The sequence below is a fragment of the Onychostruthus taczanowskii genome, unplaced genomic scaffold, assembly GCF_017590055.1.
Source record: "Onychostruthus taczanowskii isolate IOZ18803 unplaced genomic scaffold, ASM1759005v1 scaffold61, whole genome shotgun sequence".
NCBI classification, from domain to species: domain Eukaryota; kingdom Metazoa; phylum Chordata; class Aves; order Passeriformes; family Passeridae; genus Onychostruthus; species Onychostruthus taczanowskii.
Genome location: NW_024503790.1, coordinates 1132549 through 1149449, shown reverse-complemented (window position 1 = coordinate 1149449; position 16901 = coordinate 1132549). Strand labels below are relative to the sequence as shown.

Genomic DNA, 16901 nt, shown 5'->3' with positions numbered 1-16901 from the left:
CTTGGGAAGTTGGATAAACAGCCCTTTTCCTTCCTGAGCAGGGTTTCTAGGGGTCGGCATCCTGCCTGTGCTGCTGGGTGCTGCTCAGGGGATGTGTCAGTGTTGGGGTTGTGGTGATTCACAGCACCACACCTCAGTTTTCCCACCTGGAAAAATAAAAGGGGGGATGTGCAGAGCTGGAAGTGATTAGCAGGGAATTGGGGGTAAGGAGGGAGGGAGTGGGGATATAGAAAGATTTCAAAAAAGGGGTTGCAAAAGCAAAATCCTATAGCAGCCCTGTTTTTTCCAAGGAAAGGTAGGTACTTCCTGCTGCCCACAGGGAGTTTAATCCCATGTGGGTGGGAGCAATAAGAGGAAATGCAGGGGATGCAAATGCTTATGAAAAGGTGGGATTTGGCCACAGAGGTGTGCAAATGGGAGCTATCAGCTGCTGCCTCGCCAGGACTCTGTACCCTGTGTCCTCCCAGGCACGAGACCATTTATTGCTGTGACGTGGGATGGGACGCTCGTTCCTTCTCCCTTTCCGGGAGGAGGGAGGCGGGTTGATGCCGAAGGGCAGCACAGCTGAAGGAGCTGCCAGTGTGCCTGAGAGTTTTACTCTCTTTCTTTCTTATTTTCCCTAGAATCAACCCCTGATCTGGCCCTTCCACGGCTTCAGCGATGTTGCCAGGGAAAGCAGATAAAAGAATTGCTTCATCCATCTTCATCACCCTCGTGCCACCACGGAGGGACGTGGCCACCAAGGAGAAAACCCAACGGGAGCCGCAGCCAGGTGGTGCCGAGGTCCCTGGCACCCATCAGCCCCAGATCCTGCTGTCACCCCCCACGCTGCCCAACGGAGGTGAGGGGTGTCCATGGGGGCTGGAGCAGTGTGGAAGGATGGTGATGGGGCTGAGGAGGCTGTGGAGACGCTTTGCTAAAGGATGCATGTGAGGAAGGGGATGTGGGGGTATTTTTTAGGGGGCTACTCCCCCAATCCCTGCACACATCCTGGCATGGATCCGGCTCCTGGGGACGGGCTGTGTTTGCTCTCCATTGCTGGGTGCTTATCGGTGCTGTTTGTCCCCTCTTGCTTCAATGGCGTTTGCTTTTGGGGCAGGTCAGCTGCTGCAAAGCTGTTGGGGCGTTATTGTGACAGGGCGTTATTGTGGTGGGATGTTACTGGACAATATTGATCCCCTGAACCCCCCACATCTGTCTGTTGCTGCAGAAACCCAGCCGGTGGCCCCTGTACCTGCATCCCCACCAGTCCTGCCCCTCTCTGAAGTGCCCCAGCCCTTGTCCGTGGAGCCGCTGGGTCTGGCACTGCAGCAACTAGACCTTGCAGCACCTTCCACTCTCCAGGTGAGGATAACAGAGTGCAGTCCCCCCCAGTGCCTCAGTTTCCCCACCTGCAGGGTATAACTAACATGGCTTTGCCCTTCCCCACTTGCCAGGCCCCTTCCACCTTCCCTGCTGAATTGAAGCCACCCACATTTTCCCAGGAACAAGCAGGCAAGCGGCAGTGGCAGGATGTGAATGGTGACCTGGGGAGGGACAGCTCCAGAGGTAAGGGAGACCCAGCTGTGCATGGGCTCATCCCCACTTAGGGAAACTGAGGCACACAGCTCCCAGCCACTCTCCCTGCTTCTTGCAGACATCTGTGCCTTCTGCCACAAAGCGCTGGGGCCCCGGGAGCCGACGGTGGAGGCAATGCGGAAGCAGTACCACCCTGACTGCTTCACCTGCCGCACATGCCACCGACTCCTGGCTGGGCAGCGCTACTTCCAAAGAGATGGGTGCCCCACGTGTGAGACCTGCTTCCAGGTACCCGTCCTCCTTTGGGGAAAACCGGCACCCTCAGAACGTTGGGGCGCGGGCTGGTGTCTCATGGCACGTGTTCCCTAAATTCCAGGCCACGCTGGAGAAATGTGCCAAGTGCCAGGGGCTGATCACGGAGCACATTGTCCGTGCTCTGGGCAAGGGCTACCACCCCAGCTGCTTCTCCTGCGCTGCCTGTGGCCGGGCCATCGGCACGGAGAACTTCGCCGTGGACGAGCAGGGTGACGTGTACTGCGTGCCCGACTACTACAGGTTGGCCGTGGGGAAGGGAGTCCCATGCTGGGAGCTGGGTTTGGCTCGTCCCCGTCACCCCGTGGGGCTCACGCTGCCCCCATTGGCTTCCATCAGGAAATATGCTGCGGTGTGCAGCGCCTGCGAGCGCCCCATTGTCCCCCGTGAGGATGAGGACACCTACAAGATCGAGTGCCTGGGACGCAGCTTCCACGAGAGCTGCTACCGCTGCGAGGTACGGCCCCGGGGACTGGGTGGCACTGAGCCTTGGCTGAACATGGACACAGGGATGGCAGCACCCACAGCTGGTTTTTAGACCCCAGTTTATCTTACAAATAACGGGGATGGGGAAAATAAATAAATTGGGTGGTGGTGAGATGATGATGTGTTTGGAGAACTTCAGCTTTGCATGCTTTTGATGTAGTTTGTCACTGTTTTGGAGTGCTGGTGGGTTTTGCAGGGAAAATAGGATGTGACACATACAGGGACCCCTAAAAGGTGGCTTCCTTTTCCCCTCTTGCCCCCAGAGCTGCAGGATGCCTCTGTCACCGGAGCTGACAGAGAATGGGTGCTACCCCCTGGACAACCACCTCCTCTGCAAGTCCTGCCACATCCACTGGCGCAACGAGTCATCCTGCTGAGACCCTGCAACTCATCATCCCCTTCCAGTGCCAGGCAACAAAAAGGGGGTGCCCACAGTGGGATGAGCCCCATGGCTGACCCTGGGTGCCTGCTGCACCCCCAAATTACTGCAGAACTGGGTTTTCATCACCAAAATGTCCCCAGGACCCTGACCCGGTGGGCTGGCGGGATGAAAAATCGTGGATATGTCCCAGCACAGCTCTGCACTCATAACGAATATAAAATGCCCTGACAGAGCAGCAATGAGGAGTGGAGGTTTTATTCCTTATTGATTTTTTTAAACTCCTTTTTCCAAAGGCCAGTTTGGTTTTCTTGGGTGGTGTTTCTTTCTTCTCGAGCTTCCTTGGGGTTTCACTGAAATGTTTCTCTCTGTGGAGAGCGGGCACTGATTTAGTTAATCACAGTTAAATAAAACCCCGAGTTTAAAAACTCTCATTCCTTTCATTCACCCTGCATTCCAAACCTATCAAATCCAAGTTTAAAAATAAGGAAAAAAAGCCGGTTTTGGATTTTCTAGTCGTGGCGAGAGTTGGTCCATAAAAGTTGATTTTAGAGTGTAGCAATGTTGCAGATGCTGCTGTCACCCGGGGGGGAGCCGAGTGTTAATTTTTGGGGTGTATATGGGATCTGGCGATGTTTCATGGAGTTGATAAAAGGGGTTTTGGTGTGGTTTGGGGTTTTTTTTGCTGACTATCTATCCCGGAGCCGGCAGAGGGCAGCCGGAGCACAGATTCCTCCATCAGGCAGCAAAGCTCCAACTAAAAGCATCCCGCAGGGCCGGGACACTGGGAAAGACGGACAGCCCGCTTTCTGCGTATTATCCGAGATTATAGCGCTCTGCCAGTGGAAGCTTTTTGGTCTCCTCTCAGTCCAGGCCTCCAACCAGCAGAAATTAGACCATTTCTCTGCGCGCCCAACATCTGCGCAACCGATGTTGCCGGTGCTTAGTGGTTTTTTGTGAGGGCGTTGCAAACCAGGCGGAGAAACTTTTTAACTTTCTTTTTAACCGAAAGTGTTTAAAAAGCCACAAATCAAGAGCAGAAAATGGCAAGAGCATGTGAGATGATGTTTAATGCTTTCCTGATGGAAAATGGGAGCTGTAAACAAAGAAAACAACCACCAGGCTAGCAGCTCCCAAATCACATACAACATCTCCAGTGTGTGCTTTGTTTATGAGTGAAGGGGTTAATGATGGTTAATTAATCACATCAATAACTATTTCCTGGTGACTCTTCCCTGTCTACAAACCTGATTACTCAGTGTTTGTTAATGAGCATCTCTGGGCCATCAATCAGGTCACAACTTGCTTTAAAGGTATTTATAAATAAGTTGTGGTCTGTCCTAGTCACGTAAATTGGTGGCTTTGGGTCCAGTTGGGTGGGAACTCCTTGTTCCATGCCAAGGAATTCCTGTGCTCCAAGTCAGCTCTCACTTTCCAAAGCTTCTTGTACTGTGAGGAAAATCTGGCATCAAAATAATGCTAAAAAAGTAAAAGGATGTGGCAGTGGCCAAAGGGAGCACAGAAAAAAAAAAGGCCCAGAGGGCAAAGGGCTGCTTGCATTTTGTAATATGGATATTTTTCCACTCAAGGTTTTTGGGGAGGGTGGAAGTGCAATGCTGAGTGTTTTGGATGTGTTATTGCAAGTTGCACTACCCTTCCACAGAGGAATGGTGGGAAGGAGTTGGGTATTTCCCCCTTGGAGCCTTCCAGGATGGGCTGTTGGCACTGGGACTGCAGAATTTTTGGCTGCTGACAGGCAGGGAAATGCTTTTATTTACAGGCAGCCTTGGAGAAGGTCCTGGAAAGCAAGGAGAAAGGAAAGGCACCACTGGAGAGTTTGGCAGCATGGTGAAGGGATGTGGTGTGGTCAGATTTGATGTGGTATTTCAGGAGTGGAGGGTGACAAGGAACAGGGATACATGGACACAGGTAAGAGGACAAAAAGGCTGATTTAAGGCATTTTCTTCCTGAATAAAGGGAGGAGCACTATGAGCTGAGGCATGGGGAGCATTGCTTTGCCTGAAAAGCACAGCCCCATGTTTTCCCTTGGGAGGAGCTCGAGGAATTCTCAGCCTCATGCAGGAGATCCTGCAGGAGCTGGATCCTGTCCCGCTGCCGAGCAAACCCAGATCATCTGCAGTGGCTCAGCCTGTCCTTGGGCTCCTCACCCCGTCACGAGCACTTCTGCAAGCACCCAGGTCCGCAGAAATAAACCAATCACACATCCTGCCTTGAACAATAACATTTTGGGGGGCTGGGCCCACCTTGGACCACCCAGGTGTAAACCCCACTCCAAGTCCCTCCTCTTGTCCCTGTGGCAGTGGCAAAGGGCAGAGAGGATGGCAGTGCTCCGAATGGCTCCAGCCCTTCCCTTGGCTGCTGCAATCAGCTCTTGCAATCCCTCTTGGCAGGCTGAGGAGAGCGGGAAGGACCTGGCTGCCTTCCAAGGAGCAGCAAATGCAAATATTTCCTCACTTCAGGCTGGGTGCGGCCCGCGGATAAAATTTCCTTGGGCTTTCCCAGCAAAGGCATCCGATCTCTCGCTCTGCTGCGAGGCCAACTTGCTCCCAGGAATACAACCATGTGTCCCATAAAAAAAAGCCTAAAGGTTATCTTTTTACGACTCAAAGGACTGCCTGGTTTTTAAAAAGAGGTTTTAAATTGAAGAAGGAGCTGCCAGGCACAGTGGTTTTAAAACAGTGGTTAAAGTGTTGCTTCATGGAAAAAAACACCAACCTTTTTGCAGGTTTATTTGGAAATGGAAGATTTGTAGTGTGGTGCAAGGAAACTGGGATGACAAAGGGGCTCAAAAAGGTGCTGGGAGCAAGGCTGGGTGCTGGTGATGGATTTCTGAAATAAGATAGAAAGAGCTGCAGGAAAACTGTTGTTTTTTTTTCTTTTGGATCCCAGGTTAACAGCAGTCACATCCCAGCCAGCTCCCTGCAGTGTTGTTCTTCCCCACAGAGCATTCAGACCTATTTTCCGCACGTTCCTTTGACACAGCCTAAAAAAAAATTATATTTCTTACATGAAAAGTGGTCTGATACTGCTGATTCTGGGAGAGGCAAAAACCAGCAGGGATTATAAAATGAACAGCCCAAGCGAGGATTTCTCCAGGTCATGCAGCACAGGTGAAATATATATTTAAAAAAAAAAGGCTGTATGCTAATATTCTCATTTATCCCCAATTTTCCTGGCAAAACTGAACCACCCACTGCCACAACGTAGTTTTAAAACACATTGATTTTGATAGCATGAGGAGAAAGGGATGAGGCGAGTGCGCAAGCGCGTTACCAGGCTGCAAGTGCTATGCTGGCTTCTTTATAAAATAAAGGATAAAAAGCCCAACCCACCCTATTTCTGTGAACACACGCACAGCACACACCTGCAAGCAGGGTTTTGCTATTTCATATCCCAGATTTCCTTCATCATATCAGGGATTACAGCATCCTGCATCCCTATTTCCTGAAAATTACCAATTTTCACCCAGATATGGCTTCAAGTGGTTTAAGTAACATCTTTATTTTGATAGAATGTCCCATAAAGCAGTGTGAGTGAGGAGTTTTATTGAAATAAAAACACGGATATTTTTTGAAGAGGTTATCCTCTTTGTCAAGGTGGATTATTGACCTCAGGCATTTATCACTGGGGGGGAAAAAGTGGAGAAGGATGGGGAATAAATATGTATATAATAATTTATACCTTAATTCTCCGTGCTGCTAAACTTTTCCTCACAGCCAAACTGGGGAATACGCTTTAATCTCATGTATTGGATTGCTTCCTCTTAGTATGGTAGTTTTTTATTTGTTTGTTTGCTGAAGCAATGAGGCTCTAGGCGGGAAGTTAAGCACGAAGTGTTTCGTGAGGAAAAAGACAAACTCCTGAAGAAAAAAGATAGAATGAGGAGGAAAAGGAGGGTTTGGGGTGACAAAAGGCGGCTCCGGCCGGGGCTGCCCCTCAGGCGCGGCCCCGCCGCGCTCGTTTCACAAAATGGCCGCCCGGCGGGGCCGCGGGAGCGGCTCTGAGGCGACAAAATGGCGGCGGGCGGAGAGCGGGGGGAAGGACGGGCGAGGAGCGGCGTGAGCACAGCGAAGGGCTCTGATCCTGTGGGAATCCCCTCCGGGCGGGGGGCGAAAGCGCTGCGGGTGAAACCTGACCTTCTTCTTATTCCCCCTCCCTCCTGCCCTTTTCTCCACGCCGCCTTTGCGAAAGGATGTGAAAATGGCCAGAAATGCGCATTTTATTTCGGCCATGGCGGAGCCTCCGGTTTCTCCCTTCACCTCAGCTCCCCCACTCCCCCAGTTATACCCCTAAAATGTCATTTTTTTTCCCCTCACAGCTGAGGGGTTTTGGCCCTGAATTGCTCTTTCCACATGCCCCCCACCCCTCCCTTCATCATCACCACACGCACCCCCAAGGTGGGTAGTTTTATGCCTAATTCTTTGCTTTTCCACCGCTTTTCTCCTTCGCAGGGGTTGAAGCCGCCATCTCCCGGTCTCTTCACGGCATGGAAAATCCCCAAAAGTACTTAAAGAAAAAAAAAAAAAAAAACAACTACAAAAATAAAAAAAGTCCCAAACGCACGAGGATTGATTTATCATCGGAGCCGTAGTGGTATGGGAAGAAGCCATCGCTGCTTGCCTGCTCCCCACGACAGCTCGCCCGCCATTCGCTTAATTAAAATCATATATTGGTGTGATCAGACGTGGTAATACCATTAAAAAAAAAACCAAAAACAAATCCTGTAACATCCACACACTCGTTGTTGGAGGCTGTAGCCAAGGTACTATGCTTTTTTTTTTTTTTTGGTTTTGTTTTGGTTTGGGTTTTCTGGTCGTTTTAAATATTCTTTTAATGTTGCCTTACCCTTTTTTCCTGCATCAGAGTGTTGTTACAGGCTATAACATTGCCTCTTAATTCTTAAAAGCTTCGTACCTAAAAATAATGGGTTTTTTTCCCATAGAATTGCAGATTTAGGCCCATAAAGATGCTTTTTTTATTTCTACAGATACAGAAATACTTGCATATATTTATTAAATATAAATATGTAAATACTGTTATATATTTCAAATTTTTATATAAATGACCTTTTCCCAGGGACTATTTAAAATATAAAATAAGCCCACACACCTAAAAACTATAACTTAATTATATATAATCACTATAACTTTGGCCTAATATATCTTTGATTTTATAGATATATATATATATATATATATTACCTTTGTTTTCCTCCATTGGTTTCCTACTACAATGTGTCCTAAAAGCAGGAGAAAAAAAATGCCATCAAAAATAAAAAAAAGGAAAAAATAACAAAAACCAACCCATCTCTTTTTTTACAGTCCATGGTGGAAGTTTGTGCCTGAATGTTTTATTTGTTCCACAGAGATGTAGATTTTCCTTGGGAGATTTGGGAAGGATTATTTTTTAATGAAAAAGAGGAAAAAAATACACCCAGAAAAAAAAAAAAAAAACCAAAACCAAAACAAACAATGAAAAAGAAACAAAAAGGAAAAAAAGCACAACAGAACCAAACCGCAGTAAGTGAAGCTGCAAATGCCACCCAACAGTCCGGATCAGACAATTCATTGCACAAAAAAAAAAGGATAAATGGAATTGCAATGGCCGGCTTTGCTGTAGATCCAGGAGGAGGGATCAGCTCCTTTATCCCACCATCTCGCGCTACAAACACCACCATTTTTTTCCTCTCTTTTTGTTTTTAAATACGCTTTGTTGGGGCGTTTTGTTTCGAGCCGAGGCGGCTGCACCACCCCCCGAGCCGGGGCTGCCGGAGCCGCTCGGGGGCTTCACTTTTACAGAGATCTCTTATTTTTCCCGGGCCTTGTGCAATCCTCTCCGTTTTATTACATGGGTTTGGGGTTTTTTTTCCTCTCCCCTCTGCGGGTATAAAGGTTTCTGCTTGTTCCAGAAGTTTCCACGGGGGCGGGGAGCCCCCACTGCGGCGCCTTTGCCGCAGCGCCGGGCAGGAGGAGGAGGACGCGGAGGATGCGCCACCTCTCCCTGGCTGGGAGCCTCATTCCAAGCCGCTCCCCCTTGCTCCATTCCCCAGCCTTGAAAACAGAGCGCTGGGAGGTGTTTGCAACTTGGAGGGGTTTGTGGGTTTTTAAAAAAAAAAATCGCTTTGTTTTTTCCTTTTTTTTTTTTTTTTTTTCTTTTCTTCCCTCTAAATAAATGGAAAGCAGAGCTGTCGCTGATGGAGATGGATGAGGCAGGGCTGGCAGCGCCGCAGCTCTGCTCCGGCGTGGCCATGGCACCGATGGCATAAGTGACCTTTCCCAGGCGGTGGGAGAGGGGATTCCCCCCCCCGCCCCAGCGTGCTCCTGCTCGGAATTCATTTTAAATAGAAGGAGTATTATTTTTTATTTTCCTTCCCCCCTCCCATTTCTCCTTCACTTTTTTGTTTTGGTTTTGTTGTTTTGTTTTGTTGTTGTTTTTTTTTTTTTTTCCCGAAGCTTCCTCATGATCTTTTTTTTTTTTCCTGTGTATGTTTTGAATTGCATTTTAAAATTGCCCAGCTGGAGACAAGGCTTGATTAGAGCTGGAACAATAGCTCCCTTTTATTAATAACTGGAAGGATTTACAATCGTACAGCACCTTCCTTGGAAAGCTTTCCAAACCATTTGCAAACACTCACAAATTTCAGATTGTGCAGCCCTTGGCTGTGAGGTGGGTAAGTATTTAATGGTGCCACCACCCAAAATCACCTCGGTGGCAAACCTCAATTTCTGAGTGCTTAAAAAGATGACAAATTTGGTTTGGTTTTTTTTTTTGTTTTTTTTTTTTTTTTTTTTGGTGGGGGGTGGTGAGTGGGGTGGGGTGGGGTTGGGGTGTGGGGCTGGCTAAAAGCTGTAACCTAAATCTGTAGATGCAGAGTGTTTGCTGCGTCCTGGGAACTGGGCTGTTATCCCCCCAGCCATGCAGCTTTCCAGAGCCGAGCTGTGGATTTGCTGCGTGTCAGTAAACATCTGCTGATGGATTTTTTGAATTTTTTTTTTTTTAATCCATTCCCTTTTTGCAGTCCCTAAGTGACCTCCTGCAGCGCTGCATCCGTTGCAGTTCCAGCACAGCCTTGCACTGGAGTACTGATATGTGTCCCTGCGAGCCAGAGTGACCTTGCTGGGGGTACTGGGCCCACCCAGCGATTCAGGTGCTCTACTTTGGTCCCACATCCCTGCATCCCGTTTTTTTCCAGCGCCCAGGGGGTTGCTGCAGTTATGGGTTAAAGCTGTTTCATGCCTTATTTTTTTTCCTCTGGTTTGTTTGTTTGTTTTTTCCAAGGGAAACAATGTATTGTTTATGTAGCCCCTCTCCACAGCAGATCCCTAGAAACCATGCAGGGATCCGGGAGTCACCCAGGCAGTGGGATCTGGCCTTGCCAGAAGCATGAGGGATGAGGCTCCAGCCACGTCTGCGTGTGTCACACACGGGCCGCACAAACTCACAGTGTTCTTGTAGCCAGCAGAGCATGAGTGGGTCCCAGGGCTTCCCCTTCCCACTGCTTGCTGGTTCACAAAGGCTGATGCTTCTGGAAAAAGCTCTGCCTTGTGGCCTTTAAAATAAATAAATAAAGCGGCGCTGCTGTGGATTAGTCATCCTTATTTTTGAAGGAAGCTGTTTGCCAGCGCTGTCCGAATCACGCATGTGCGTGTGAGGTGGGAACTCCAGAAGGCTGGTAACGTGCTCTGCTCGCTGCTCCTTGGAGCTCAGCCACCCGGGCTTCGTTGAGCTGCTCCTGGCAGGTGAAAAAACCGACAGTCCAGCTTTCCAGACCTTTCCCTCCTTTTTTTTTCTCAGTGCTGGAATCTGCATTGGCAGGTGTGCAAATGTGGAGACTGTAACAGCAGCAAGCGAGGATGGATGAGCTGTTTTTCTGGGGTCACATCCAAATCCAGAGAAGAAACCCTGGTGATTTATAATTTTTTTCTTGTCTCTGGTAGATTTTATTCTGAGCTCCACTGTATCTCGTGAGAAGACTGAGTTTGACCCTTTTGGCTACTAAAAATGGTTCTGTTTTTAAACCTTGGTGCTTTTTCCCTTCCCTGTGGTCATGCAGAAGAGCAAGCAGTGCGATTAAACAGTACAGCAAAGGGCAGCTCCCTCCCCCTTTCCCTTTCAAAAAATCCAGAGTTGTGTGTCTTGAACTGCTGCATAGGCAGAAAACATACAAAGCCCTTGTCAGCATTGTGCTGATGTGTGGCACGTTAAAAAAAATACACACAAAAGGGGTGGGGAGAGCGGGTGCCTCCAGGGAGCAAAACTGTGAGGCCCCTTTCCCTCCAAGCCCACAGACCTATGTGGGATAGTCTATTCCTCCTAATTTTGCTCAGGCAAAGGCAGTGAAAGTCAGAGGGAGTGTTGAACATCTTAAGTGGTGTTGATGAAGATCAGGGTCCCCTTGAATTACATTTTTTTTCTCTGTGAACTTGCTCCTGTGAGATGCAGCTGGTTCGTGACTCCATTCCTCAGAGTCCTGCTCACTCGCCAGGAAGAAGGGAAACGCTCCCTTACTTGGGTGTCCTTCCTTTTGTTGTGTTGCAAAGGTAATAACCAGAGACCTGGTGCTGGTCTCTGCCAGGTCACACATGGCTTGGAGGCGCAGCTTCCCGCAGTCATTAGTGCACAGGGAGTGCTGGGGGTCGTTAGCCACTCTTAATGAGGATATCGCATCAGGATTCCATGGATGCCACTGGCTGACCCGGCCCTGGAGAAACCCCTTAGGAGAAATTATTTCACGGATTGGTTGCTGCAGGGATTTCTAGCACAGCTACGGCTTTATTCTTGTTTTTAGCCAAAATTAAGCACAGGGTGGGGATGAGGTGGCCAGGCCAGATTTCATGCCCTGCTCCCTGTGGTAGGTGTGTGAAAAGTGTGCCTAGAGCCTTGTTTAGAATAAGGCAGTGTGGACAGGGATTTGGATTTTGTTCCCTCGTTAGGGCTGTGTTGGTTTGGAGATACACCTTGTACTCTTCATAGGCCTTTGCTGGCAGGGAGGTTCAGAGGAGCAAGAAGCTGCCTCTTGGGATGATTCCACATTTTTCAGGCTGGCACACCCTGTGGGACTCTAAATTACTTTCCTTTGGCAGTTTAGGATAAACGACTGAGAATTGCCTTGTGAGCGCTGAACTTTTACCACCCTGAAGAGTTACTCGAGCTACATCCATGATATTTCCAAGCTAAACAAAACCTGAATTTCCAGTGCCAAAAAGCGATACAAACCTCCACTCCTCCTCTGTTCAGGAGAAAACCACAGTCTTTCAAGCTTTGCTCTTAGCCCAAGGAGTTAAAAAGCTGCACAGTGAGATCTGCAGAGGTGAAAATAAAAGCCAAAGGCAGATGAGGAACTTCTCCCATGCTGTGTTGGAGGAGAGGCTTTAGAACGCAGCAGGTGTTGATGCACAAATATTTCTCTTTGTGCTTTCTCTGGAGTGAAGGAGTGGTAACTCCACAGACATGGGCTCACTCCTCTTCATTTAAACACCCTCACGTTGCTGTGGTATCAAAATGGTGTTTGATGAAACCAAAGCTCAGATAGTGGTGGCTCGGAGTTTATTTTGTGCTGGGTGTGCTGCTCAATCCAATGTGGAATGTGGGAAGAGCAGCCTGTAGCTTGCAGGTTTGGACTGTGGGGCTTGTGCTAAAGCCTTGTCCTGTAACATTTCCAGTGTAATTTCTGAGATTTTTTTTTTCTCCTGGGCATTGCACACAGGTAAACATCACATCTGGGTATAGAGTTAATATACCAATTAGGTGTTAAAAATGGCAAAGTATAGGATTCAGTGATTCAGTGACCAGTCCTAGGGGATTTATATCCTTTACAGTTGTCCTATTTGGGTATCAAATAACATGGAACTGTCTTTTTTCATTTTTGTTTTCTTTGGTTTTCCCTTAAAATGCAATCTTTTGCAGCCTGGAAGGCTTTAGTCCTGTCTAGTGATGAAAGCCCTGTGCTTGGGGAGAATCCTTGTGAAGTGAGCAGACACAGCTCTCTAGCATGTACAGGAGTCTGGGGGCAAGGGGAAGTCGGGCAGAAGTTGGCACTGTGATATTCCTGTGATTCTTGTAATATTCCTGTGATTTTTTTTCCCCAACAACAGGCTAAAAAAGGGTGTTCTTTCTAATATATCTACCACACCATAAGCAAGAGTAAACTCTTTTGCAGTCCTATGTTGGCATGTAAGCTTTGGTTGTGTGGCTTAACCATCACTCTGGGTTCTGCTGAAGAAACCTCTGGTTCTTTGTAGAAGGAATTTTAAAAACAGAAATGTGCTTTTATATAGACATAAAAGTGTGTTCAGTGTCAACTGAAGTCCAGGGCCCCCTGTATACTGGGCTGTGGGATGTGGCTGCTGTTAAGACACTGACTAAAATGGTGGCATTTTGTGGCAGCTCCCCTCCCTGGCGCTGTGGGTAAGAACACCACAGGGAAGAGCAACAGAAAATAAATTACTAAATGTTGCATTTCAAAAACGTGAAGGGAATTTTCTGCACAGAGTCATCTCATCAGGAAGATTTGGAGCACTAACTCTCAAAAAGAACCGAAATCAAGAGTTTTATTAATATAAATCCTGTGCTTTGTGTTGATTAAGGCCCCAGAACCCGGCTCTGTGCTCCAAGTGTTTTCAACCCCTAAGCCCATAGCCTCTGTCTTGGCAACAAATGGGCCTAAATATCAAACAGCACCAATTATTTCTTGGAGAAAACGAGCATAAAGCAGAATGGGTAAGCTATAAAATTAGGCCAATAATTCAGGCTGGCTTAAAAAGGAGATAAAAGCCTAGCTGGGAATTTGATATTCAGCTGTCATAGTGTTCTTTTAATAAATACTATCAATGAGCAAGGAAGACATGTAAATATATTTTATCCTGACAAGATGGTGGCTGGAGCTGGCTGGCTCAAAGAAAGGAACACTGCGTGTTTCTTGGGGCTCTTTGCTGGGAAACCTCCTGGTTTTGTACAGAAAGCAAAGGAACTGGCTGTGCACTGGCGGTGGGGAGAACCCTCGTGTTCCTGCCCAGATCCCCGTGCATTCCAGCTGACGTAGCCAGGGAGAGGTGTAATGTCCCCCTTTCCCAGCACACCACACCGAGATGTTGCTGAGCCAGACCTGAGGGTACGAAGTTGTAGTCGGAGCCAACAAGTCCTGGTTGCTGTCCTTGTTCAGTGTCTAATCTTTGCTGTTTGAAATGTTTGGTGAGCAGTCTCAGCGATGTGTGGCAGCTCCGCCGCTCGGGAAAGGCGCCGTGTTCAAAATGGATAAACCTGCCTTTTGAAGCATTGTGTCTGCCCACTTTTATTTATTGGTTTATCCTCCTCAAAGAGAGGCTGCTGTGTGGACCCCAAGGATGTTTTCCGCTTCTCCTGCACTTTTTTTTTTCCTTCAAACTGGAGAGCTGCTAACTTTATTAGCTCCTTATATGGCAGCCCCATTTTCTCACGCCTTTAATGGCTCTCTTTTGATCTGTCCTGTTCTTGCCTTGCTTTTCCTGACATGAACGTGGTGCTCAAGCTGAGATAGGTTTATAACCTGCTCCCTCGCTAATAAATGGCCTGGCACTTTAATCCTCTCCAAGCACTGATAAGAAACATCCAAATGTTTTAACTGTGGGGCTGGCTGAGTTGTCCGGAGATAGCCAGGCTCTCAGCTACACCCTCCCAGGAGTAATTGAAATTGTTTTTTGCAGTGTGTATCCCAAAGGCCGAGGGTCATGGAGAACAGCTCAAGTCCCCTTGTCCTCAGCTGTCTGGCCCCTGGGAAGGGCAGCACGCAGGGCAGTGCAGCCGTGTCTCCCCCTGGGTGCTCCTCACGCTGTCGCTCATGGCAGGGCACTGGGCTGGAACAAATGTGTGTCTGTTCTGCAGATGCAAGGATGGTGCTGATCCTTCGTCACAGCCCCTCTGGCCTGCTGAGGGGAGGGTTATACCTGCTCTGCTCTCCAGCCTGGGTCTGTGTTCTTTAAAATCCTCGACTGAGCTGGGGGGATCTGGTTACAGCAGCATCACTGATGCAGCTGCAACTAGGAACAGCTTCCCTGCAAAGCATTTGAGGACCATCACCATGGTCCAGAGCTTTGTTTTGCGTCACCAGCCGAGCTTTGTGCTGCTCTTCCAGCTGGCTGTTGTGTAAATGGAGCCCTCCTGGCACTCATCTCAACCCTCTCCTGTCAACAGAGTCGATGGCTTTGTTTGTGACAGCTCCCAGTGCCTGCATGTCCTGTGAGATGGCCCGGGTGACAGCAGTGACTCCGTGTGAGATTCCCTGGAAGGACCTGGGAGCTGGTGTGGTTGCCTCGTGTCCCTCGGAGATGCCACCCCAGCAGGGAGAATGAACAGTTGGAATTACAGTTGCAGCAAGTGCACTCCATCAGAGGGAGAATTTGTCATGGAAAAGCTGTTTGATTTTTTTTGGTGGTTTTGGTTTGGGTTTTTCCTCTCTGAAATGCAGAGCCCCTTAAAGGTAGAGACACGTACAAACTGCTCCTTGGGCTTCCCACCAGGTAAAAAAATGGAAAGCTGAGCCCAGTTCCACACTGGAAGCACCGGTGGAGCGTGTTGGCAGCACATTTTCTTGTGCACACGTGGCTCCATCGCACATTCTGAATAATAGATGGTTTGCGTGCAAGGAGTTGTTGGGGTTTTTAATTAATCAGTAGATCCCAGTTTGGCAGAGCCCATCATCACTGGGGAAACTGAGGCACGGGGCTGCCAAAGGATGGGCTTGCAGCCACTGGAGTCGAGGATAAGGCTCGGGGCCACCACGGATCGAGTCCATGTGCGTCAGAGACGTGATTAAATCAGGAGATTTGCATGTTTGTTAAGCCACTACAGCTCAGTGACTTTGACCAGTAGCGAGGTGGACTTGTTGCCGGAAGGTTACAGTGTCCACCTGGATTGGGTGGCAAAAGGCAGCTCTGACAAATAAAACATGGGTTTGATCAATACCAAAACGTCATCAGGAGACTTTGGCCATGGAAAATACTGAAATATCCGTTTGCTCTGTGGCAGAAGCAGTGAAGGCTTTAAACACCACCACTCGTGGCTGTGGGTGTGTGTTTTATCCTGACCTCAAGCTGCTGAGAGTCTCACAATGGGATCTGATTTTCATTTTGGGACATAGAAATAGGTGCCTTATCAGTGCAATGGCATGTTTTGGTGGAAAAGAAGATCTTGTGGGTTAAAAAATGTCTAGTTGTACGTTGCAGAGCTGGTGTGACATGTCAGGCAACTAGAGACGGGTGATATTGGCAATGGGCAATTTCTTCACCCCACGTTAATGAAGGAGCTGTGCCAGCCCCCGTGGGGGAGCGGGAGGTGAATCCTTCCCACAGTGGGAGTTTCTCCGGTGTGGTTTTCAGGGCAGCCTGGTCTCTGTTCTGTTGGAGGAAGTACAGCTTGGGACACCCTGCTTCGGTGGAGGGAGTGTCTCAGGGTGACACATTGTCCCTGTGTCAGCGGAGGGGAACACGTGGAGCAGCCCAGGGGGTTTGGGGATCCCCCTGCAGCCCCACTCTAGGCTCCTGCTGCTCTGGCCTTTGGGGCCATTGGACACCGGAGCCAGGGCAGCGGGGGCCCTCCCTGCCATCACCTCAATTAACTTTTTACCTGTCTGCCCAGTGGCCACAGCTGGGTGTGTGCTCACCTGGGGATGAAGGTAGCTTGTGCCCCAGGATTTTGGAATCCTTATGGGATTAGGGGAAGCTGTACATTTGGGGGTCAGCAGGGGCCCCTGCTGGATGAAGCCCCTTTGAGCAGTGCCAGCAGGACCCTGCCCTTGCAGTGCAACCCGTTCTGTCTCTCACAGCGCCCCGTTCCAACTCCCCCAGCCCAGCACTGAGTCTCACAGCCCCTTTTCCCACAGCCCCATCAAGACTCCCAGTGCCCCCATACACTTCTCACAGCCCCTCATTACAATTCTTGCAGAGCCTGTTACATCTCTCACAGCCCCACTACAGTTTTCAAAGCCCCTGTAATGATCCTCACAGCCCCCCAATAAGATTCTCAGAGCCCCCTGTTGTTTTACAACCCCCCATTGTCTGTCTCCCACTGTTTCACAATCTTAATTCTCTCATCCCATTTCCCACCCCCCATCCCAATTCTCCCGTCCCCCCGTTTCCCACACCTCCCACCCCAATTCTCCCGTTCCCCCGTTTCTCACACCCCCCACCCCAATTCTCCCGTCCCCCCGTTT

The 16901-nt window shown here is 49.0% G+C and overlaps 1 protein-coding gene and 2 long non-coding RNA genes across 4 annotated transcripts; 2 read left to right on the top strand and 1 right to left on the bottom strand.

Moving 5' to 3' along the window:
- The first annotated feature begins 233 nt into the window (after positions 1–233).
- On the top strand, positions 234–3118 carry FBLIM1 (filamin binding LIM protein 1). The gene is made up of 7 exons (XM_041419509.1): positions 234–841; positions 1211–1344; positions 1437–1548; positions 1637–1806; positions 1895–2073; positions 2170–2287; positions 2580–3118. The coding sequence occupies exons 1-7, from the start codon at positions 661–663 to the stop codon at positions 2691–2693; spliced, it is 1008 nt and encodes a 335-aa protein (XP_041275443.1). The 5' UTR covers positions 234–660; the 3' UTR covers positions 2694–3118.
- Positions 3119–5430: 2312 nt separating this feature from the next.
- Positions 5431–7472, bottom strand: LOC121343943. Its single transcript, XR_005953761.1, has 2 exons — positions 7107–7472; positions 5431–5699 (listed from the first exon to the last, which is right to left on the bottom strand). It is a non-coding gene; the product is annotated as an uncharacterized LOC121343943 (long non-coding RNA).
- LOC121343941 lies at positions 6620–10164 on the top strand. 2 transcript variants are annotated; one of them, XR_005953758.1, is made up of 3 exons: positions 6620–7113; positions 9735–9863; positions 9995–10164. It is a non-coding gene; the product is annotated as an uncharacterized LOC121343941 (long non-coding RNA). The 2 variants fall into 2 exon arrangements; XR_005953759.1 differs by lacking the exon at positions 6620–7113 and adding an exon at positions 8847–9386.
- Positions 10165–16901: the final 6737 nt, after the last annotated feature.

What these genes read in the sequence shown, in the direction of transcription:
- FBLIM1 (XM_041419509.1), top strand. Translation starts at nt 661, where the DNA reads ATGTTGCCAGGGAAAGCAGATAAAAGAATTGCTTCATCCATCTTCATC. An exon ending in CAGCACCTTCCACTCTCCAG is followed by an intron (nt 1,345 to 1,436) that starts GTGAGGATAACA and finishes CCCACTTGCCAG; the next exon opens with GCCCCTTCCACCTTCCCTGC. An exon ending in GGGGAGGGACAGCTCCAGAG is followed by an intron (nt 1,549 to 1,636) that starts GTAAGGGAGACC and finishes TGCTTCTTGCAG; the next exon opens with ACATCTGTGCCTTCTGCCAC.